Source organism: Microtus oregoni, unplaced genomic scaffold, assembly GCF_018167655.1.
Source record: "Microtus oregoni isolate MIOR12 unplaced genomic scaffold, Mior012 000009F_ref0000495, whole genome shotgun sequence".
Taxonomy (NCBI): Eukaryota; Metazoa; Chordata; class Mammalia; order Rodentia; family Cricetidae; genus Microtus; species Microtus oregoni.
In genome coordinates, this window is record NW_024543068.1 from 24,095,388 (window position 1) to 24,121,433 (window position 26,046).

At 34.5% G+C, this 26,046-nt stretch overlaps 1 protein-coding gene across 1 annotated transcript in view; it reads left to right on the forward strand.

The window, feature by feature from the left end:
• The window catches only part of CUNH14orf39 (chromosome unknown C14orf39 homolog), a 41,691-nt gene that overhangs the window by 10,463 nt on the left and 5,182 nt on the right, over positions 1–26,046 (forward strand). Inside the window, exons 8-15 of the mRNA XM_041657921.1 lie at positions 210–298; positions 2,829–2,953; positions 3,666–3,742; positions 6,559–6,644; positions 6,819–6,865; positions 20,187–20,248; positions 21,872–22,050; positions 24,308–24,446. Of these exons, the coding sequence (XP_041513855.1) occupies positions 210–298; positions 2,829–2,953; positions 3,666–3,742; positions 6,559–6,644; positions 6,819–6,865; positions 20,187–20,248; positions 21,872–22,050; positions 24,308–24,446 (804 nt within the window). The remainder of the gene's footprint in view (positions 1–209; positions 299–2,828; positions 2,954–3,665; positions 3,743–6,558; positions 6,645–6,818; positions 6,866–20,186; positions 20,249–21,871; positions 22,051–24,307; positions 24,447–26,046) is intronic.

The window sequence follows — 26,046 nt, forward strand, 5'->3', positions numbered from 1 at the left end:
GCTCATCCCCTTGTACCTAGCTTGTATGTGGGCACTGGGGATCTGAACTGAGATCCGTACGCTTTCAGGACAAACTCCTTGCCCACTAAATTTTTCTCTCTTTAAATTCCAGGCAGTGCTTCTACCATAGTCTTCCAAGTTCTAAGAATTGCAAGTATGAGCCGTCATGAAGCTAATTATCTTGTTTTTCTCATTTTTGTTTTTAGCAGATTGCAAGACTTTTTGAAAGTAAGAATTTTTCAGAAGCACTAGAAGAAAAGAATAAAAATACAGAAAAGAGAAAAGAAATTAAAGAAATGTATAGGTAAACTTTAAAACTGAATTTAATATGAATTCTACAGTTAAAATTTTGAGTCTGTATCTGATATTATTTTATGCAAGCAATTTTTCCATTAATTTTATGAAATTATTATTTCTGTAACTATTATGAACTAATATCCAAAACTGCTTGTTGTTTAGGAAGACCAAATATAGCATACAACAAGAAATAGGGTAAGAGCACCTCATCTGTTCTTTTTGTTGTTGTTGTTTGAGACAAGGTTTCTCTATAACAGCCCAGACTGTCCTGAAACTTGCTTTGTGGATTAGTCTGGCCTCAAACACACAAAGATCTGCCTGCCTCTGCCTCTCAGGTTCATCTGTTCTATAGCCTGTCAGTATACAAAAAAATTATCCAGTTTCTTTGGTAGGACTGCAACAGTTACACAGTAGAGAAGCAGTGTTTTTACCCTTTTTTAAAACTTGACTTGTTACCAGCTTTACTAGTTCTTCCTTACCTTAAAGAGTGAAGACGAGACTCCAAATTCTTCTGAATCTGCATCATTGTGTATTTTAATGATACTTGTGGAGATAATACAAGGATGAATGAGGCATAAAAAACACAATGATTTTACCTGTTACTATAAGAGAGGAAAATACTTGTATTACTTATTGATGCTGTTTCTAATCAACTTTCTTCTTTTTGAAGAAAAAGGCACATAGCCTATTTTAGTTCTTAAATTTCACTCCTTGGACTCTATTACATTTATCCTAATATATTTCCAGCATACTCTCCTCCTGAGTTAATTTCCATGGTCCTACTTCTTTGGCACTGTTATATTGATGCCATCTTTCCTATATATTACTTATTACCTCTTTCAGTTTGTCATTTATTTTATATATTTATATATTGATTTATATATTCTATGTATTTGCAAATATATAGAATTTTATTTTGTGTACACTTCAATATAATATTATAAAAATGTTTTATATTAAGAGGAACTTATATAATTAGTGGTTTTTATTCACTATATACTACTTTACTACTCATGTTTTTGCTTTTTATAGTTTCAGTTACCCATGCCCAATCGTGATTTAAAAATATTAAATGGGACATTCCAAGAATAAACAAATTGAACACCATTCTAAATAGAATGATGAAGTCTCATGCCATGCTGCTCCTTTCCACCTAAATTGTGAATCATTCCTTTGTCCAGTGAATCAGTGTTAGATGCACTACCTGCCTGTTGTTTGTTTAGTATCCATCTCAGTTATCAAATTAACTGTGGTGGTATCCTGTGTTTATGTCAAGGATAACCTTTATATTTAAATTGGTTTCTACATAGAAGAGTAGCAATGCTGGCAATTGTGAGATGTCAGAGAGAGACTATTAAGTGTTTTCTTTAAGTGATAGTTTCAACTTAAGGGATGAAAACAACAATATACTTTGGTCGTTAAGATTTGTGATATCACGGATCTCTGGGAGTTCGAGACCAGCCTGGTCTACAAGAGCTAGTTCCAGGACAGGCTCCAAAGCCACAGAGAAACCCTGTCTCGAAAAACAAAAACAAAACAAAAAGATTTGTGATATCAAATTTATTTGTGAAACTCTGAAGAAGGAAGAAATAAATACCACTTTTATTCTCATACTTTAATATAGAAGTTATACCTACAGACTACAATAATTTCTTAGTTAAGATGGAAAAGACATTAAGAATGTGTATGCTACTATGTATAAGAAAATATGTAAGCTTTGGTACTAGTTGTTGTTTAAGCAGTCATTGAGGGTTAGGGGCCATAGAATATATCTTCTGTTCACAAAAGGAGAATGATGTATTTTTGATAGTGTTTATACTTACTTGATTTAGAAAAATTAAGTAAAGTTATTCTTACAGAAAAAAGGTTAAAAGACACATTTATGGCTATAATATTATATTGCTTTACTAATTTCTGTATTCATGATAGTTGATTTGTTTCTAAATAAATCTTTTTAAAATTTGAAGTACTCGGGGCTGGAGAGATGGCTCAGTGGTTAAGAGCATTGCCTGCTCTTCCAAAGGTCCTGAGTTCAATTCCCGGCAACCACATGGTGGTGATATCTGGCGCCCTCCTCTGGCGTGAGGGCATACATGCAGACAGATTATTGTATACATAATAATAATAATAAAAACAGAATAAGACCATTGTATACTTTAAAAAAAAAGATTTATTTAAAAAAATTTGAAGTACTCTGAAATCTATGTAATTTATAGTGAAAGTGTATAAAATGGTTTTGATCTTTAAAAAATGTTTGTGTTTAAGAGGAAGAATGTAGTACACTGAGAAGAGCATTGTACTTAATCAGGACAGTTCTGGCATTATTGTTATTAATTATACTATTACTATTATTAATTATACTATTACCAAGTAATTTAATTCTGTGATAAAATCTGTTAAGTGCTCTGCAAAACCAGTATCATGATTTGCAAAAATTAAGAGTTTTAACTGTAGAATATTGAAGTATCCCTTCTGGATACTTAAATTTAATTTTTACTTAGCTAATAGTGAATGTAAACTTTTCTCTTCAGAATTTTTGAAAAAGATGAGCACATATTGAACAGATCGTCTCAGAGTAGCCAGTTACTATCACCTTGTGAGTCTCAGAAATTTGTAAGACTAATAAAGATGCATTCTTCAGAACCAAGAGTTAAAGGTACAGAATTTGTTTATCATTTAGAAGCTTCATTTTTTTTTACTTGACAGAGAGAAAATAAAAAGTAATTTTAGTTATCACTTGGTGTAAGCAATGGCAAACAATACTGAAGATGTATAGGCATGGGAAAGTAACATTTTAACTCTTCTTGAGAGCCAACAGCATATGACTTGTACACATATCTTTTCATTTTTGGAAAGGAAATCATTTGTGTAATGCTTTTTAAAAGTGTTATAGTCTGGTAGCACGAATGTCAGACGAGGATGATTAACTCTATACTAAAGGGACAGTTGTAATATAGTGATGGTCGTTGAAATGTTTAAATAAATTTCATTCAATGGTCTGCAGATTAATCACATTGTATTATTTTAATTTTTTCATTAATATCACTACTCTGTCTTCTTTAGAATTTTAGGAGTAGTTTTGTCACTTGGCCATTTTGTCATTTCACATTCATAATTATTGTAATAACTAGTATATAGTAGTGAATTAGAAGGCTTGAAATAATTTCATATTTTAAGATAAATACTCTTAATGTTGTAGAGGTGAAGGCTTGGTCCAGGTATGTAGCTCAATGACAGAGTGTAAGCTTAGCATATATAGGCAATGAGTTTAAGATCGTGTTTGATTTTGTTTTTGGAATTAATTTGAAGTAATATATTTAATCTAGATAAAAAAGAAGAAAATTCAGTCAATCAAGAAGAAAATTCAGTCAATCAAGAAGAAAATTCAGTCAATCAGTCAAAGTTTTCTAGTAGTGATTTGAGACAAAAGGAAAATGATTCTCAGGTGTGTTTTTCTGTTTTTAATATCATAAATGTTTCCATTAAATGAGATAATAAATGTAGGTAGGATACAAGGATGTATGTGTGTGCTTGTGTATACGTGCATGTACATATTAAATTAGCCACTACTATTACCTCATTGTTTAAAACATGTAGAGTTTCAGTATGGCATTTAGTATAAACTTCCCCTTGTGACTAAATATATAAAAAAATTTTTAAAAATATCAAACCTGGTAGTTAGTAGATCAAAACTTTTGAGAAATGTCTGTTAAACCCTTCATTACAGTACTGATTGCAAAGGCTGTAGCCTCAACATTGTTTCATAAAGATTTCTGTCACTAGCAAAATATCAGAAACAATTTTTTTTCTTGTTTTTTCAAGATAGGGTTTCTCTGTGTAACAGTCTTTGCTATCTCTTTGTAGGTCTGGCTGGCCTTGGACTCACAAATCTCTGACTGCCTCTGCCTCAGGTGCTGGTATCAAAGGCACACACAACCAGGCCTGGCGACAATTTACTTATAAAGAGAAAAAAAAAGTGTGACTCCTACAACAATATAGATTGTTGCTCTTGATTTTGGTTCACTACCAAAGCTTAAAGGTTCAAGACCCTATTGCTGAAGATACCATACATTTCCAATACAGGACTTAGAAGATTTGAGTTTGATCTAACCTGGAAGTGTCCCTGCTGAAAACTAGTTCTCTTGGTATTTAAAGATGCTATTTAAGCTGCCAAGGGAGAAAAACAAATAATATTACTACATCCAATAAGGCCTATGAACCACAACAAAGAGGTGTATATCACTCTCTGCTTTATTCCATTGAGACCATGTCTCTCACTGAACCTGAAGCTTGATGTTTCAGATAAGGTGACTGGCTCATTGAGCTCCTGGGACCTGCCTGCTGTGCCAGCATCCTATGCCCAACTTTTATTTGGGTGCTGGAAATTCAAACTCATGTCCTCATGCTTGCACAGCAAGTGCATTACCAAAAGCCATTTCCCTAGCCCCTAAAAAGTACGTATATATACAGAGAGACAGAGACAGACAGGTCTTGAGATACAGTGTTGAGTGGTCTCCAACCCAATTTCCTTTTGCCTCTGTCTTATAAGTACTGGGATTATAGGCATACATGACCAAAAACACACACGCACACACAAACACCACACAACTAATTCTAAATAATTTGCTGCCTTGTCATAATGAAAAATAGAAGTAAAAAAAAGAACCATTTTCACTATAGTGGTATATATCTTTAATTGCAGTATTCATGAAACAGAGGCAAACAGATCTCTGTGAGTTTGAGGCCAACCTGGTCTACATAGCAAGTTCTAGGCCAACCAGGGCTAGTAAAACCTTGTCTTAGGGAGGAAAAAAAAGAACCCTTTCCTGGGAAAACTAGGCTGCCAAGGGAAAAGAAATTTACATTTCAGATAATTTGGGAGAGTATAAAAGAAAATAGAATTTATAAGATTTAACAAAGTACTATAAAACATGAAACAAACTAGTTCTCAGAGCAAAATGTATTTTAAAAATAAACAGCAGAAAGTGAAAAAATTTAGATGTCAAGCATTTCTACTTCAAAATGTATACAATAGAGATTAGTAAACAGAAAAGCAAAAATTGGTGATATTAAAAGGTTTGGTTAATGAGTCTAAACAAATAACCCTTGTCCCCGCAAAACAGTGGCAGCAAAAGAAAAGATAGTGTGTTTATCTTCTGGATAAACAGAAGATCATCCTAAATGTGGAAGATAATTTAAAAAAAAACAGGAAAAATGCTACATAAGACTCTTTAAGCACTAAGTTTGGGGTAAGATGGATATTTCTGTAAGACAATTTAAGTTATAAACAGTCTGAAAAAAAAACGAATAAAAGAAAACCACAAGTATATAGTCTTCCAAGCAGAACAAATGCAATCTCTAATAGCTAGTGTTTTCCTTCTCCCTACTCTTCTCAGCATATAGACCGAGACTCAGGTTCTCAGGGGAACTCCAGAAAGCTTTCTGGATTGCATCAGAATGATGGTCCTGACTGTTGTTGTTGTTGTTTTTCAAGCCAGTATTCACAACCACTGAGCTATCTTTCCAGTACCTGCTTTATTTCCTTAAAACCACTATCCTTGCTAGGTGGTGGCAGCACACGCCTTTGATCCCAGAGGTAGAGGCAGGTGGATCTCTGTAAGTTCGAGCTAGTTCCAGGACAAGCTCCAAAGCTACAGAGAAACCCTGTCTCAAAAAACCAAAAAAAAAAAAAAAAAAAAAAAAAGGAGAGGATACTCCAAGAACTGTCAGCCATCAAAAATTTAATTCATTTTTTGCATAAAAAGTAAAATGCATAATCCACATCCATAAAATGTACTATTTAATAAAGTGTAAGTTCAATGACTTTTCATATACAGGTTGCACAGTTGTCACCACTGATCCCTGAATATTTGTATCATCTCATACATTTTTAAAAGGACATAGAAATAAGGTAGTCGATAAAGAGAAAACAATATTCTAATACTTGATTAGTGAATGTAGGTAAGAAAAAATTTTTAAAGTTTACCTTCAGTGTAAAAAAAAACACAAATAATTACCATACTTGTCAAAAAATACTTGTCAAAAACATCAAATTATGTAATCCTAAATCCTTTTGTTTCTCAGCATATATGCCTTTATGTTTCCTATGTAGTTATTTCAGCTAATGTGTGTAGTTGTAGATACTGATAATGGTGATGATTATGAGAATGAAATGCTAATATAATTAGAGACTTCAGTATAACTATGATACATGATTATTATTTTGTATAGGAAATCTAATACTTAATTTTTTTCTTTCAGATATTTAATGACTCTGATATGGATAATAGTTCAAAATGTTCACATGTTACAGCTGTTAAAACTTCACAAGGTTTTATGCAATTCAGGTAATTTTTAAAATAAGAAAATGCCCAAAGGGTTGGGGTATGGTTCAGTGCTACTGTATGTCTGCTTTCAGTTCCTAGCACTGCCTCCCCCAAAGAAAAGAAATGTTATCATATCTGAGATAATTTGTAAATGTTGACTCTGAAATAATAAAAATTGTATTTGTTGCATTTTAGGTTGAATCAATCAAATTGCAGTCAATGGATTGAACAAGGACATACAGGTATTTACTGTTTATGATTTTCCTAATACAAGTTTTAACAGTTTTATACTAAAAAAATTATCTGAATTTTTCATCTCTGGTTAATGGACACAAATGTGGTTTAAGGATATACTTTTATTAGAAAATAAAATGAATACATTGACTTATAGAAAATTTGGAAAACAGAAAAATATAAAGGAAACAAAATATCACTAGCCAGGCATAACTGAGATAATACATCCTGATGTATATGTCTCATCTATATAGTTTCATAGTCTTTTTAATAACATGGTTATATTTTTTCTCTAGTCCCCAAAATTTGAATTATATATGTAATTTATGTACCATTTTTCTACTCAACAATATACAATCATTAGAAATAAAAAATAACATGAGGTTATTTTTCATATCATTAATTTTATTTGTAATGACTGCGTAGTATTCCATTGAATGAATATAGCAGATTTCAACTATTCTCGTATCTACTTGTTTCCAAGTATTTTTGCTAATATAAATAATGCTCCTTATATTATTTTATATTAATTTTTGCTGCTTTGACTATTTTATTTGGATGCATTTAATAGAAATGTTACTGGATATACATACATACATATATATATATACATTGAGCTCCTGTCTCCTCCTGCTTTCTATCCTCTCTCCACCCAGCCATATTACTCCTGTTTCCACCTCCCTAGGCTAGGATTAGAGGTGTGGAATCCTCAGTGCTGGGATCACCTTCGTGTGACCTGTTCTCTTTTAGACAGATTCAATCTTGTGTAGCCCAGTGTGGTCTTGAACTCATACAGATCACTCTGCCTCTGTCTCTTGAGTCCTGGGATTAAAGGTTTGTGACACCATTCCCTGGCTCCTAATGATTTAGCTCTGCACTCCAATCTTCAGGCAACCTTTATTTGTTAAAACATAAAAAAAAATTTACATCTTCCTTTTTTTCTAAAATAAAAAGGCTGTAATGAATATAAGAAAGACTATATATTAAGTAAATAACTATATATAATATATACAATATAATATGTACATCAACAATGTCTAGTCCATTTGCATTTGACAAATTCAGATAAAATACTCCATTGTCTATCCTATCTTGGTTATCCAAAGTGTTGTACATAATTCACTTTTTTTCTAACTTGTATTACCAATTCAAAATTATCTTTTCATGTCTCTGAACCTTATATACTTTACATTTACTTAGTGAATTTTTTTCTGGATCTGGTAAACAAGGAAGATTATAACTATAAAGTCCTCAACTCCCTCAGATACCTGAGAAGGAAATAATATTAATTGAGTAAGCAGGAAGTATGAGCAAGCGACTTCCAAAGAATGTGAGAAATGACAGAAACAGCTGACTGCCTGGACAGTCACCCAAGGTTTCTCCGCAACGTTGGGACACCAATCTTTGGCCTAATGACTTAGAATATCCAACAGATTTTTCTATGTAAACATACCTAATATGACTACAAGTTCAGTTGTTATAGGTGACTAATTACTGACCTGCATTTCCTTATTATCATAAATAGCTGGTAGTAACAGTTTTGAAGGACTGGAAATTTGCATTAGATTGTTAAATGAGCTGTATAGGTACAATATTTTGAACAAGATTAGAAACATATACAGTATGTTCTAACAAAATCTCAAATTTGTATCAATTTTTTATTGATTTTTATTGAGCTCTACGTTTTTCTCTGCTCCCCTCCCTGCCTTTCTCTTCCCCCTTCAACCCTTCCCCCAAGGTCCCCATGCTCTCAATTTACTCAGGAGTTCTTGTCCTTTTCTACTTTCTACTTTCCTTGTAGATTAGATCTATGTAAGTCTCTCTTAGTGTCCTCATTGTCGTCTAAATTCTCTGGGACTGTGGTTTGTAGGCTGGCTTTCTTTGCTTTATGTTTAAAAACCACCTATGAGTGAGTACATGTGATAATTGTCTTTCTGTGTTTGGGTTACCTCACTCGGAATAATGTTTTCTAGCTCCATCCATTTTCCTGCAAAATTCAAGCTGTTGTTATTTTTTTCTGCTGTGTAGTACTCCATTGTGTAAATGTACCACATTTTTCTTATCCCTTCTTTGATCGAGGAGCATTTAGGCTGTTTCCAGGTTCTGGCTATGACAAACAAAGCTGCTATGAACATAGTTGAACACAGTCCTGGTGGCACGATTGAGCATCCTTTGGATATATACCCCAAAGTGATATTACTGGGTCTTGAGGAAGGTTGTTTCCTAATTTTCCGAGAAATCGCCATACTGACATCCAAAAGGGTTGTACCAGCTTGCATTCCCACCAACAATGCAGAAGTGTTCCCTTTTCCCCAAACCCCTCCAGTATAAGTTGTCATCAGTGTTTTTGATCTTGGTCATTCTTAACAGGTGTAAGATGGAATCTCAGAGTTGTTTTGATTTGCATTTCCTTAAGTGTCTTTCAGCCATTTTAGATTCCTCTGTTGAGAGTTCTCTGTTTAGGTCTGTACTCCACTTTTTTATTGGATTATGTACTCTTTTGGTGACCAATTTCTTGAGTTCTTTGTATATTTTGGAGATCAGACCTCTGTCTGATGTGGGGTTGGTGAAGATCTTTTCCCATCCTGTAGGCTGTCGCTTTGTCTTGTTGACTGTGTCCTTTACTTTACAGAAGCTTTTCAGTTTCAGGAGGTCCCATTTATTAATTGTTTCTCTCAGTGTCTGTGCTGCTGGGGTTATATTTAGGAAGTGTTCTTCAGTGCCAATGCGTTCAAGTATATTTCCCACTTTCTCTTTTGTAAGGTTTAGTGTGACTGGCTTTATGTTGAGGTCTTTGATCCATTTGGACTTGAGTTTTGTGCATGGTGTTCTATTTTTATTCTTCTACATGTTGATATCCAGTTATGCCAGCACCACTTGTTAAATATGCTTTCTTTGTTCCATATGATATTTTTTGCTTCTTTGTCAAAAATCAAGTGTTCGAAGAGGTATGGATTAATATCCGGGTCTTTGATTTGGTTCTATTGGTCCTCCTGTCTGTTCTTATGCCAGTACCAGGCTGTTTTCAGTACTGTAGCTCTGTAGTAGAGTTTGAAGTCAGGGATTGTGATGCCTCCAGAAGTTTTTTTTATTGTACAGGATTGTTTTGGCTAATCTGGGTTTTTTGCTTTTCCATATGAAGTTGAGTACCGTTCTTTTGAGGTCTTTGAAGAATTTTTCTGGGATTTTGATGGACATTGCGTTGAATCTGTATTTGTATTAATTTTTAAAATTTGTATACAATATACAAAAATTCAATCCAATGTAAATTATTTAAAACCAGTAATTGCTCTTTAAAAGTAGATTAAATAATCTACACTTTTTTCCTAGCATATCTTTATCCTCCTTTTTCCTTTTTAAGAACAAGAATCTTGAATCTAATTGCCTTTGTTTAGCTTTTTTTCCTGACCAATACCAATAAAAAATTCTAACCAAACCCCCTAAACAATAACAAATATCCATAACCCAATGACAAAAACCACCCACCCCATCTCTTCGGAATATGGGTGTCGTGTTCTTAAATTTGCTTCCTGCTGTCTGGGGGCGACAGCATCTTTAGGGGATCCTGAAAAGAAAAAAATGGATTGTCAAGTCCTGGGACAAGTAGCTCTACCATTTGTTGTCCAGTTTCTGTGTAATGGGAAGGTGCACGAATTGTCTCAAGCCCTAGCTAGATTAGTCTATGAAGCCAGACCATCTCAACTTGTCACCTCGAAATTGTTCTGAGCAGTTTTTAGTCCTAAACTAAACTGAACTTTAGGTGATGTTTTCATCTTAGTGGTGTTATCATAGTTCTAGAGAAATCGTCAATGTGGGACCCTTCTTTTGGAGACTTCAAAGATCACTGTTAGGCATGCTCATGGTTCACTGAAGAAAACTGATAGAGACTCAAACCCAAAATCATACACAGGAAAGTAGATGAAACCTTTTCCTAGAATTAGTACTTTATATGACCAGTAATATCATGACAAAAAGTTTAAATAAATAATATATACGTTATATTATATATATATATATATATATCTTATACCTTAAGAAAATCTGTTAAAGAATCTATATAAACCTAAAGGATTATGAGATTGGTAGCAATAAAATAGTTCTTAAAATTTTGTTTTTCTTCTGTCCCATATTAGGTGGCTCTTCTGGCATGAGACAGAAATTTTGAATTTTACTTTAATAAGTGTGGTTGGGTTTAGAGAAGGAGAGAGCCACACTCCAACTCCAAAGCCAGCTTTAATCTCTAACTGGACTAGAATTACAAAAGGACCGTTTGCATTATATGTCTGGAGAGAACAGCAGAAACAAACATTTGGGAAGATTTATGAAATTTTATACTGTTGGAAATGTGTTACACCTATCAGCCAATTTATTCTTTGAGACTTTTTTCTAGATTTGTCCTTTTTCTTCAGCTATCTCATTTGTCCAGTAGTCTTCAGATTTCTTAGCTGGATGTTTTTATTCTCCCGAAAAGACTAAAACAATACCCTTTTCCAACCCTAATTTTGGGGAGATTCTCTTTAGGCAAGTTATGTCTGATCAAATGAAAAGCATTTATTAGTTTTATAGGTTAGTTTAAATGGCCATGCTGCTTGATGAACTATAATCTTCTCTAATTAAGAGTTGTCTGTTGTTCAAATCAAATCTTTATCAATTTTGATGGTACCCATAATTTTTCTTCTTCTGTGGAAACAAAAGCAAAAACCTTCCCCAACATAACATGACTTGGTTTCCTTTCTGAGGTCAGTACATCTTTATATTGACTGATTTAATTCTGTAGTTTTTCCTACTATACAATGCCTCTCCACAGCTGTTGTTCCTTTATCATTAACAGTTAGGAAATTTAAAGTTAATAAAGCATTATACAGTCTATTTCTGGGCAGTATTTACCATCCCTTTCTGTTTGTTTAACACATCCTTTATAGTTTGATTTGATCTTTTTATAACTGCCTGGCCTGTACGATTGTGTGGTATACATGTAATATGTTTTATATTATGATAAGCAAAAATCCGTTTCATTTTCTTAGAGACATATGCTGGAGCATTGTTTGTTTTTATTTGAACAGGTTTACCCATGATGGCCATAACTTCTAGCAAATGTGTGATTACCAAATCAGCTTTTTTCAGGACTCAAAGCAGTTGCCTATTGAAAACCTGAATAAATATCAATTGTGTGGTGTACATATTTTAGTTTCTCAAATTCTACAAAATGGAACACATCCATCTGCCATATTTCATTTTTTTGAGTACCCTTTGGGTTACTTCCTGCAGTAGTGGTGTTTGGTTGTATAAAGAACAAGTAGGACATTTCCTTAAAATTTCCTTTTCTTGTTGTCACATGATTGAAAAGTCTTTTTTTTTACCTTTGCTATTGACATGATTTTTTTTATGAAATACTAATGCCTCCAGCACATTTCCAATTAATAATTGATCGATTTCTGCATTACCTTGTTCTAGAGTGTGACCGTTATTCCCAACTGCATCTAACCTCCCTGGGAGCAGAGGGTGAGTCAAAACAGAGTACTACGACACAGACACCAGGAGTTGGTGAGCAAAACTCAGTTTCTTACAAAAGGGGATAAGTTATATAGGGCAGAAATAGCAGTGATTGGAGGTTGTGCTATCATCTGTCATGTTAGCATTGTGTGATAGGCTCTGGGTTTGTGTCAGTCATTGTTGGCTTCTGGGCAGATTATGAAACTAGCTTTGTGGGAGCGCCTTAGTTTTGCAGAAGCATTTTTACTGCATGAGCTTGCTTTTTGCTTTGTTGGCATATGCTTGCTATACTAGAGAACCTGGCAGACCTGTATGGATCAGATGTGTGTTATGGAATATATATATGGGAGGAGGCCTATTTCTTATTATATCTTTTAACTGAATAAATAATGAAGTCACTTCTGTATCATCTGGTATAAATTCAGCAGTTTCAATATGCAAGACAACTCTTTCTGCATATTGCAAACCTGTAACTATAGTGAGAGGTTCTTTAAAATCCCGTAGTACCATGGGAATAACATATAATTCTGACTTTTAGACAGAATCCACTTTACTTAAGTTTTCTGATTTGTAATGTGCCTTTCCTGATTTATTTGCATTAGTATAGAATGTAGGGGCTCTAGTTATTAGTGTGTCCTATAAAATGTGAGGAAGGATCTAGCTAGTTCTCATTTTAAGTTGAACTCTCATGTTTTGAGGATAGTTATTGCTAATATCTCTCAAAAAATTAATATAAGTTCTTTGCCAGGGTTCACTTTCTGCCCATAATTTGTCAATTTCATCATTATTAAAAGAAATTATTGCAATATTTTCAGCTGGGTCTATTCCTGCTCAATTTTTGTTTTAGAATTAACTCAGAGACCTTTTCCACATAAGTTTTTAATTTTTTACTCGGCTTATATGGTAAAAAGATCCATTCTAAGATAATATCTTCCCTCTGCTTTAAAATTCCTGTAGGGGAATGTTTGGAGGGTACTAGACCAGAATGCAGTTAAGATTCAGATCCACATGATCCACATGTGCCTCTGTAATTTCTCTTCAATCAAAGCCAATTCTCTCTCAGTTTCAGCTGATAATTCTCTGGTAATATTTAATTCCCTGTCTAAGGTTTTGTTTAAATTTAATCAGGTCACCAGGACCTCTCTCAATAGTGCACTGTAGATGGGAAATGTTTCCTAAAATCTTCGGAAGTCATTGAGAGTCTGTAATTGATCTCTCCTAATTTGCATTTTTGAGGTCTAATATTTTGTAAACCTATTTTATAGCTTAAATAATTAATAGAATCTCCTCTTTGTATTTTCTTTCAGGAGCAATTTGTAATCCCCAACAAGGCAAAATTTTCTTTACTTCTTTATATATTGTTTCTAAAGTATCTACATTTGAATCAGATAACAAAATACTGTCCATGTAATGATAAAGTATAGATTCAGGAAATTGCTTATATATTATTTCCAGTGTTTGATACATAAAATATTGGCACAAGGTGAGGCTATTTAACATTCCCAGTGGGAGAATCTTTCATTGATATCTAATAGCAAGCTGAGAAGTATTGTAATTGAACACTGTGAAGGCAATTTTTTCTCTGTCTTTTTCTTGTAAAGGTATAGTGCAGAAACAATCTTTTAAATCAATAACTGTAAGAGGCCATCCTTTAGGCAACAGAGAAGGCAGAGGAATGCCAGACTGTAGAGAACCCATTGGCTGAATCACCTTATTAACAGCTCTTAGATCTGTTGCCATTCTCCATTTTCCAGATTTCTTTTTAACAAAAAATACAGAATCCCAAAGGCTGGTTGATTTTTTTCAATATGCTGAGCATTTAACTCATAAGCTCAGCATAGAACTGGTTCTGTTCTAGCTGTTCTGAGGCTTGCCGTTTCTTTGTTGTTAAAGACCATTGCTTAATCCATACAAGTTTGTCTATTAACCATTTTAAAGGTAGGGCTGCTGGTGCCTTTGAAAGATCAGTAGCTGTTGTGGCCTGTTCTTGTACAATCTGAATGGTCGGTGACTATTCTTTATAATTCCTTCTTATATTTTCCCCAGAAACATGTTAATTTTTTTCCTGCACAGTTAATCTGAGTATTCCATTGCTGTAACAAATCACGTTCATACAGATTTGTTAGTATGTTAGCCACATATGGCTTTACTTTTCCTCTTTGTCCTTCTGGCCCTATACATTCGACAAATTTCATGCTCTGCTTTATCTGACATAAAGTTCCAATCCCTAAAAGCTAAACATTTACCTCCTGAAGAGGCCAATTTAGGTGCCAAGATTCTGATGAAATTATTGTTACATCTGCACCTGTGTCTACCAGACCTTCAATGACATAATTTATTCATATTTTTAATTTTGGTCTTTGTTCATTTAATAGAAGTTAGCCAAAATACACATTTTATGGCCTCCTAAACTTTTTGTTCTCTCTTCTATAGCTGTTCTATCATCCAAAACTGTTTGGTTTCTTACTATAGGCATTAGGTTCTTTAATTGCTCTGGGAAGCAGTTTACTTCACAATGACAGGAAACAGCTGAACTGAATTTGGCATAGGCGCCTGCCAGAGGCCTCTCATGGAGTTTCCCAATGACAAAGGATTACCTTGAATGTCCCTTGTTGATCCACATTCATTTTTCTGATGTCTACCTTTGCCACACCCTCTGCATAATACAGAACAGAGGGGTGTTCTGTTTGGATTATGCTTAGAGAAAACATTGGTTCTAGGAATACCCTGTTTACAGTCCCTTTTCAGGTGACCTTGTTTGCCACAATTGAAACACGTGACATTTTAATTTTTTTCTCAAAAAATCACCTCTCCTATCCAAGCATCATCATTGTCGTGAGATTCAATATTGATTGTATATTGGATTCATTCCTCCAAGGGTGCTGATCTTGTCTTTAAAGGCCTAATTATCCTTTTGCATTGAGAATTAGCATTTTCAAAGGCTAGAGATTCTATTGTTATTTTTTTTAGCTTCTGAATTTGGTGTCACTGTTTACTGCTAATGTCAACCTTTGTAAGAAATCAGTGAAGGTTTCTTTTGGACCCTATATGACTTCCATAAATGACTCAATGTTCTTTCCTAGTCCTTCAATTCTGTTGCAAGCATTCAAAGCTGCTGCATGGCATAAAGCCAGGATGTGGCCATCATACTGTGATTGTCTTTCTACATTAGCATAATCTCCTTCTCCAAGAAGTTGATCTTGGGAGATTTTCATACCTCTAGCTCTATTCCATTGTTCAGTGATCTTAGCCTCCTGTTTTCACCAGGTCCTTCATTGTCATTGTGGACCAGGCTCCAAGACTGCTGTAACCAAGTCTCTCCAGTCTTTAGGAGACTTTCTATTACAAGTTCACCACAAATTTAACATCTGCTTCACAAATGGTGAATGCATGCAATATAAGACTGTTGCTTCCTTGAATCTCCTTAAATCTAACATTGCCACAGGAGTTCAATCAGCTCTTTCAGAGCCTCTGTCATTTGGCAAGTCCTGTAAAGTTACTGGATATATTAAGGTTGGTTGTTTGAAAACTTTAGGCTGTTCCTCTCTAACTTTATAATGCAATGCTGAAATTGATTCTCTTTAAATTCCTCTGTCTGGATTTGAATATCTCTATAATCTGTTTTGTTAAGTTTTTCTAAGGCCTTAGCCGGGCGGTGGTGGTGCACACCTTTAATCCCAGCACTCGGCAGGCAGAGGCAGGCGGATCTCTGTGAGTTCGAGACCAGCCTGGTCTACAAGAGCTAGTTCCGGGACAGGCTCCAAAACCACAGAGAAACTCTGTCTCGAAAAACCAAAAAAAAAAAAAAAAAGTTTTTCTAAGGCCTATATCTTGGCACTCATACCAAACAACTTGTTAAGAGATAAAATAAGAATTATCAAAATGACAACAAGGATTATAAAAATGATCATTAATAGTATGTCAATCCCAGTTAATTGTCTCTTTATTTAATTGTTCCATTTTTGAAGCATGCATTACATAATCATACAGAAACTTAACTTTCTCTATCATAATTGTGTTTCCCATTTTCTAACATGGGAAAAAACTCCCTCATTTAACTAATTCCTCCTTTTAAGAATTCCCAATTTTCTCACCAAATCTGCCAATGATGACAATATGAGGCTGAGTGCTGTTGCATAGAACAATAAAAGTCTGACAAGATTTCAAGGCAGCTACCTAGTTTGGCAGCAGCCCAAGAAGGGGATCCAGGGGAAATCCATGAGGAGTGAAAAAAGGAAAACCTAGCTGGTGAGGTGATGACACCGAATGTGATAGCTTCTGCCTATGCCAGTGGTTGCAAAGCCACAGCAAGTATGTTTATTTTGTGAATTCATAGCCCAAAAGTTGGGTGCCAAATGTAGCACAAATACTAATGGGTCTTAATAAATAACACCCAGAGTCAGATATTAGGGGGTGAAAGCTGAAGGATCAGAGAAGCAGTGTGGCCAGCCACTAGAGAGATCTTTTACCTCTACCAGTGCTCAGACCAAAAGTCCTCAACTGTGTCCTCAGACTACATTGAGCTCCTGTCTCCTCCTGCTTTATATTCTTCTTTTCACCCAACCATATCACTCTTGTCTCCACCTCCCTAGTACTAGGATTAAAGTTGTGGGATCCCCAGTGCTGGGATCACCTTTGTGTGTGTTCTGTTTCTCTTTTAGACAGATTCAATCTCCAGTAGCCCAGGGTGATCTTGAACTAACAAAGATCCTTCTTGCCTCTGTCTCTTGAGTCCTGGGATTAAAGGTTTGTGCCACCATTCCCTGGCCTCTAGTAGCTTAACTCAGCACTATGGTCTTCAGGCAAACATTATTTGTTAAAACATAAACAAAATATCATTACACATACATATATATTTACATATATATATGTAACCTATTAATGAGTAACATTATCCTCTGTATCATGCTTATATTGAAGTCATCATTTTTTTTTACCTTTTTGATGTTTCCAACGAGTCATTCTGATACTATATACAATTTTGTAAACTGGGGGTGGAGAGATGGCTCAGTGGTTAAGAGTACATCAGCTCTTCCAGAGGACTCAAGTTCAATTCCTGTTACCCACAATGACGACTTACAACCACCCATAATTCTAGCTCCAGGAGATCTGTTGACCTCTTTTGGCTTCCTTAGGCTGGCACACATAAGACATACATTCACATAGATACATACCCATAAAGAAAAATAAATCTCTAAAAATATTTTTAGATACATTCTTTTTCAGAATTGTCATTTTCTATCAGCCTGTTTTTCTCACTTCCATTGTTCAACTGAAACAACATGTGTATCCTATACACCTGAATACTTTCTTTACTTTTCTCTAAGAGAAAAAAAAGCCATTATGCCTTTTCTGTGCTTGTGATCTGCTCCAGCTGTATATAACCCTCTGCATGAGCTAAGCTTATTGCACTAGACAGGAAAATATAATTAATCTCTTAAGAACAATGTACCTTTGACATAGAGATGTTGGGAAATGTATATAATTGGCATAGAACTACCTGTGTTAAGCATGTGTAATGAAGCTTCATACTTAAGAAGACCTGTAATTATTTTAGAAAAAAACAGACTTTCAACAATCGCTAAACCATATTTGAGGAAATTAATATGTGGTAAAAAGTAATAGCTGTGATTTAAGTGCAAGAGGAAAAAGGTACAAAGCTTTCAGAAAGTAGGTTTCAATTATGACTTCAAGAGAGGCATTTCCAATTTTTTTTTTTTTGATTTTTCGAGACAGGGTTTCTCCATAGCTTTTGGTTCCTGTCCTGGAACTAGCTCTTGTAGACCAGGCTGGCCTCGAACTCACAGAGATCCACCTGCCTCTGCCTCCCGAGTGCTGGGATTAAAGGCGTGCGCCACCACCGCCCGGCTGGCATTTCCAATTTTTAAAGATTTATTTACCTTTTGATTTATTTTTAAATATGTATTTCTTTGTATCAGAGTGTGTGGGTATGTGCACATGAATGGAGGTGCCCACAGGGGCCAGAAGGTGTTGGATCTACTGGAACTAGAGTTATAGGCAGTTGTAAGGTGGCCTTTATGGGTGCTGGGAAACAAATTCAGGTCTCCTGAAGAGTAATACTCACTCTTAACTGCTAAGCCATCTTTCCAGCTCTCAAGAGAAAAGATTTCTCAAATAATAACTAAAAGCCTAATTAATAAAAACTGATCATTGGTTATATTAAATAAAAATTCTGTTTATCCAAATATATAATAAAAAGGAGACTGTAGAGATAGTTCAGGGTTAAGGGTACTTGTTGCTCTTGCAGAGGAGATCTGGGTTTGTTTCCCAGCATCCACATTGCCACTAATAACTACCTGTAACTTCAGTTCCAGAGGATCCAACGCCATTTCCTGGCCTTTGTGTACACTGCACATATTCAGTAGACAGACAAACATACAGGCAAGACACATGTAAAATAAAATATCTAAAAAAAAGATACAATAAAAAAGGAAGAAAATGAGTCACAAAGCCAAAGGATATGTTCATAATACATAAATCTGTCCAGAATAGTTCCACAAGGTGTAAAGGACTTTTACAAATCAGGCAGATAAAAGCAGAATATGTCAGAATAGAGGCTTGGGCATGACTTAGTAGGTAAACTACTTGGTATGCAAGTGTTTAGGATCCTTGTTTAGGATCTTGTTTAGGATCTTGTTTAGGATCCTTGTTTAGGATCTTGTTTGGTATCCTTGTTTAGGATCACTAGAAGTCACATAAAGCTGGACACAGTAACATGTGTCTTTAATTTCAGTACTGCTATAATGAGATGGAAGGTGGTGAGAGGATAGTTGCTGGAATTTGTAGGCCAGCTTGCCTGGCATATGTAGCCACAAACAAGAAACCCTGTCTCAAACAAGATTAAAGGCAGTGGTTGAAAATCAGCACTGTCTTCTGACTTCCATATGTGCACACACACACACTCACATACATGTGAATATCTAAACAGACATACAGGAAAAGAAAAGAAAATTAAAACTTGGGAAATAGAAGTATGTTATTTGTGACTGGAGAGATAGCTCATTGGTTAAGAGTACCGACTGCTCTTCCAAAGGACCTGGGTTCAATTTCCAGCAACCACATGGCAGCTAACAACTGTCTGTAACTCCAGGATCTGACACCCTCACAGACAAACATGCAGGCAAAATACCAATGCACATAAAATAAAAATAAATAAATTATTAAAAAAGAATATGTGAATTGACACTTTGAAAGAAACTTCTGGCAGATGAACATGTAATGATGCTTAGCAAATCATGGAAGTGTAAAGCTACAGTGAGATACTGTTATACATTTGCCAGATCCGCAAATCTAAAAAGTCTATCAATATTATTATTCATGAGAGTGTTGAGCAATAGGTGCTCTCATAAGCTGGTGATATGAATCATAATTAATAGATCACTGTATATTGAAACCACCTAAGTTATAGCTAATTTTCTGAGATTTCATGATTTTTACAGTGACTAGTTTTTTCAGCCAAAACTGATACAGTCATTTTAGGAAAGTTTGATACCTGATATTGGGAGATACACATACATACTCTGTGTTTCACAGTTACATCTTAAATATATACTTGGAGAAATAGAAATATGGATTATATGTAAAGAGTGCCATTTGTTGTAGAATGCATCGATATATGGAATATTTATACAAGTAATGAGAAAACTGTGTCTGCATGCAGTGATATGGAAGAATTGCATAAGCATATGCAAAACAAAAAGAGAGACATAAGATGTATGTATAATTTGCCGTGACATTTTAAAGCAGAAAAGTAAGTTGTTTAATTTCATAATAAAATTGCATAAATAAAGTAGTTCATTCTTGTATAACAAATAGATGCTGGGTGTGGAAATAAAGAGACAGTAAGACAACTAAGAGACTCAAATTATACTCCACAGGTAAGTCAAATGTTAGGTTTTTAGTTTTTAAGCATAGTATCATAATTTAAAAAATTATTCTGTGCCCATTTATTTTTTTAGATTTTTTACAAATAAAATTATGTAAGATGTTATTAGTTTGGAAGTCAGGTTCTAGAAGGTTAGAAATTTTATTTTTCAGTTTGAAAAAAGAATCCATAAAAATTTATATAAACAAATACCAAAAGGTTTTCACTCATAAGTGATGATACATATTGAGATGGAAACCAATTCATGACTGAAGAAAATAATTTTGTTTGATGTGATTGAATGATTTGTTATAGCAATTCAAGAGCAGTGATTGCCATGAAAGTATTTTGACAATATAGTAAAATATACTTTATAATATATGGAAAGCTTTAGTGATGACTGACTAAGGTACCAAGGATTAAAATGAAAAATGATAAAGTAGTATTCTATTGTAAAGGAAATACAGATAATGAGCACATTATATTTCTTTTACACAAACCCAAATTCTTTCTGTAGTAGGATTTGGTATCGTCATATATGATAAATCTCTCTCTCTCCCTCTCTCTCTCTCTCTCTCTCTCTCTCTCTCTCTTTCTCTCTCTCTCTCGGTGTGTGTGTGTGTGTGTGTGTGTGTGTGTGTGTGTACAAAAATGAGGTTAAAAAGTTAGTATTTAGGTTCTCAATCTTTAGAGATAAAGTAGTATAAAATTATAATGGCAAAAAATAGAAAAGTAGGCAATTGTCTGTTAATATTCACCTTAAAGGGCTGGAGAGATGGCTCAGAGGTTAAGAGCATTGCCTGCTCTTCCAAAGGTCCTGAGTTCAATTCCCGGCAACCACATGGTGGCTCACAACTATCAGTAATGGGGTCTGGTGCCCTCTTCTGGCCTGCAGACATACACACAGAATATTGTATACATAATAAATAAATATTTTAAAAAATATTCACCTTAAAGCACAGTTACCTGGAATAACTTCATAAGAGAGTTTTATTACAGTTCACAATCTGAGAGTTCATGACTAGTTGGTCCCATTGCTTTGGGCCAGAAGTAGTGTACAAATCATGGCAGAGTGCATGGGGTCAAACCCCTCATCTTTGACCAAGAATGTTTTTAAAGAAGAGATCTCACAGTTGTTTTTAGAGCATGCCACCCACCATGATCTAAAGAACTCCCAGATCCACCTCATAAACTCTTCACTACCGCCCAGGAATGCCAGGTTGGGATTAAGCTTTCAACATAGATCAAGATTATAGCATAAAGCAATAAACAAAATTGATTAAAAGAAAATCTCCTTTTCATGGAGTTAGCAGAATATAATGTGGAAATTTTAAAAGAAAAACCATTCCTCAGTATTTTCCTTTGATTTTAGTATGTTTTGGTTATCATTTGCTTTTTTGTGTAGAGATAAGAGAGATGGGGCTGAGAAGAGGAGAAGAATTTACTGACAAAATAACTGGTTTTCTATTTTTTAAGAATATGTGTCACTTCACCAGTGCTTATTTTCCTTATCTATGAAGTGATAACAGGCTAATGTTATCAGGCTAATGCATCCTATCTTATGCATTATATGTGTGTTCTTTTATTAGGTATTAACAGTCATTGTGAAAAGTGTTCTCTTGCTTTCCTTCTGTAGGCAATGCACATAGAACGCTTTGGAAAGTCAATAGAAAATCAAAGTACTGAAGATGAAGAAAGGGCTGAGAATTATCCAAAAACTCCTGAAACTCCTTTATTTCTAAAATCTCTGGACACTGTGAAGACACCTGAGTCAGTAGAGAAAATGCAGTTCCCTAACAGCACCTTCTTTGAAATGTAGGAATTCTATTAATAATTCTAATTGAATTATTTATGCATTGAGTTATATAAATAATTTATAGAAGTAGTAAAATATCTAATTAATTAGAACTTGAAAAGATTTTAGTATTTCAGTCATGAAAACAAGGAAGAGACCATGTACCACATTTGTACAGTTCTTAGTGTCCTGCCATTCTTGTTTCATAGACTCTCCTCCCTGGTTTTAGTTTTTGTTTGGGGTTTGTTGGTAAAGTGATAAAGATTCTGATTATCCAGTGTGATGATATTTTTCAGATATCAGGTTTCAGATTTTACAAAGGGTAAAAATGTGGAATTTTTTTTAAAAATGGGCTGGAGAGATGGCTCAGTGGTTAAGAGCAGTGTCTGCTCTTCCAGAGGTCCTGAGTTCAATTCCCAGCAACCACATGGTGGCTCCCAACCATCTGTAATGAGGTCTGGTGCCCTCTTCTGGCCTGCAGACGTACACACAGACAGAATATTATATGCATAATAAATAAATAAATATTAAAAAAAATCAAGCTCAAGAATTACTGATACATGTAGTGGTTGTGGACCACTTACTGAATAATGTTTCAGCAGTCAGTCAGTTTTCCATATATGTAGTGTCTGAAGCAAGAACCCCCACACCTTTTTTTTTTTTTTTGTTTTTTGAGACAGCATTTCTCTGTAGCTTTGGAGCCTGTCCTGGAACTAGCTCTTGTAGACCAGGCTGGCCTCGAACTCACAGAGATCCGCCTGCCTCTGCCTCCCAGGTGCTGGGATTAAGTGTCTCTAATATAAATACACAACATTGGAAAGCACCGACTGAGGGTTTTCAGCCAAGAAAGCAAAGCTGCATTTAGCCTTTGGGTTTAGTTCATTCTGTTGCTTAAAACAGAACCCTAAGTTCCTCTTAGACTTAAATTTTGCTTTATCAGGTATCTCTCACCTGTGTTCTACTCATGTATTTTAAATTACTACTAAGAATTTTATATATGAGTGCCATGCATTTGGCTTAAGTAAAATGTATTCAAAATAAAACTTAACATCAAATCCTAAAATTGTGAATGAACGCTGCATTGTACACTAAAACTCTGGGTGAGAACATGATGATCTGTAAAGATACGTGATTCATTTATGATCATAGAGATTGCTATGACAGTTTTGTCAGACTTATATATAACTATATATATTTATCTGTGATTGGGGTGGCTGGGAAATGAACCTGAGGCCTCACTCTAAGTACACACTGACCAGAGCTATACTCCATCTTAAAAAAAAAAAAAACAACCCAACACTTTATAAGCTAGATGGTGGTAGTGCACACCTGTGCCAGAGCTACATAGTGAGACCCTATCTTGAAAAATTAACCAACCAACAAATAAAAGAAAACAAAAACACTTTCTAGTGCTGTGTGTATAAGCAACAGTTGGGTATTTTGTAATATTGTTCCTTTTATTTTACTTTGTGAATCACTGGTACACTATTATTTTATTTTATAGATGAGGAAACAGAACCATAGGTGATACATCCAGTCTGTGTTAAAGTTGAGTTGTTTTGTTTTGTTTTCTGAGACAGGGTTTCTCTGTGTAGCCCTGACTGTCCTGGAACTCACTTTGCAGACCAAGCTGGCCTCTATCTCCAAAGATCTGCCTGCCCCTGCCTCCCGAGTGCTGGAGGCGTGCGCCTCCACCGCCTGGCTTAAAGTTGAAATTTTAAATTCAGACCATTCTGGTTCTATATTATATACTGTCTTGTTTAATTATTTATTCAAGATCATTTCTAGCTTATCTTCTCTTATGTAACACTCTATAATGTCTTCTCATTAAAACATGTCTTGTGACTAATTTTCAAGATCTTTGAAGACAGTGTCAGAGATAAGAGCTTAGATTTTGAATGAGAATTGCTGCATCTAAATTTTAACTTTGGTACTCACTATTCTTTTAAGCAAATCACTTAACATTTCTAAACTTCAAAATTATTCGCTGTAAAATGAAAGTGATAACAGTAATACTTGTTCTGATCAATTGTTGCATGAAGTAAATTACACTTACGTAAGTAGCTGGAATAATGCTGACAGCATTTCTCAGTAAGAATTCACAGTTATTATTCCCAGATAGATTTTTATATTCCCTACTCAAGCCATCATTTCTCTGTAAGTTTGTTACTTTAAAGCCTACTTCCAGCTATTTCTTTACAAATTCTTACCTATATACCATTGCCTATAGTGAACATTTATAACATTTTGGCGATTTTTAAATCTTTTCTGTAACAGAACAAGAAATGTAGTACCTGATGGACAAAAACAAAAGGATTCTCCTGGATTCTCATTTCTTACAAGTTATACTTCTAGATCACCTGGACTAAATTTATTTGATTCCTTTGTTTCTGATTCAGAAATCTCATCAGATCGGGTAAGGTGATTTATTTCTAAAAATCTACATTGGAGCTTTAGGCAGTTTTAGTTCTTTAGTACCAAGCTTTCTTGGGACAGAATATGTACAGAGGCAACTTAAAAAACAATGCTATAATATAACTCAGTGATAGAGTGCTTGAGGCCTGGGTTCCACTTCCAACATGGAAAAAGGTCTGAGTATTTTTTCATTCTTAACTTCAGACAATACTGATTCAGATTTATTTATTAAAAGAAAACATTGAGGCCAGAGAGATGGTTCAGCAGTTAAGATCACTAGATGCCCTTCAGGAGAGCTGAGTTCAGTTTCTAGCACCTATGTTAGGCAGTTCACAACCATCTGTAACTCCAGTTTGGGGGAGCCAACAGCCTTTTCCAGCCCCCCAAGGCATCTGTACATACATGGCACACAAACATATACACAGAAATACAAATAAATCTTGAGAGAGAAAATCTCCATCTGGGATATGGCTCACATAATGGTAGAGTGCTTGCCTACTATTCCTGAAGTCTTGAGCTTGATTTCCAGCACCCAAATCAAAGTAAATAAAAGAAAGAAAAACAAAACCCTTAAGATAGGGATGATCTAAATTGTAGTTAAAGGCAGATTAAAATGAATCTGGTTTTGTAACTAACATGTTACACACTTTCGGGGTAAAAATAACCTACACATTCTCACTTAATTCATAATGCTATTGTGTTACATTAGTGTTTTTAGTTATGTATGTATATGGTAACTCTTTCATTAATTAGATTTAAAAGACCTAAATAATTTTCAAGAGTATTGCTGCTTTTCAGTGATGCAAATCACTATAAATTGTTTACTTCTGAATTTAGCAATAAAACCCAATATTAACTCATGCTTTAAAAGTAAGAGTATACAATAAAATATAGAAGTTAAAATAAGACACGGAATCCTCTCAATATTTGGACATGTAGAGTGTATGAACTTGAAAATAATTTAATTTCCTAATCTGTAAAATAGAAATAATGACAGTGCCATAGAGTGTAAGACTATTAAATGAGTTTATATATAAAAGTATTTTCAAAAGTGCTACTTACTAATGCTATATAGTACAAATGTAAATTTTTGTTATTCTTGTTATTGTTCATTTAAATATTCATACCTAGCATTTTATGTGGCCTAAGTTTTGTTACAGTATATTAAATTGAAAGGCTTATAAATTTATTGATAGAAGATATGGTATTATACATTTTATATTATTTTAATGTGTTTAGCTTTTGTTACTTATACATTTACTTAATAAGCAAGTAATTTCTAAAAAGAACATCTAGACAAGAAAAAACAGACCATAAAAATTAAATTGCTTTAGCAGGAAGTTTTAAGTTTTGCTTAAAGAAAACTAAAACCACTGAATAATTGAAAGCATAAAAACATGAGGTATTTACATGGGAAGAAAATATTATGAAAATCTGTTTATTTTTAATGCAATTTAAATGTAATATAGTTTTAATATAATTGAAAATCTGGATATTAGCTGGGCAGTGGTGGCACACACCTTTAATACAGGCACTTGGGAGGACAAGGCAGGTGATTCTCTTTGAGTTTGAGGCCAGACTGGTCTACAAAGTGAATTCCA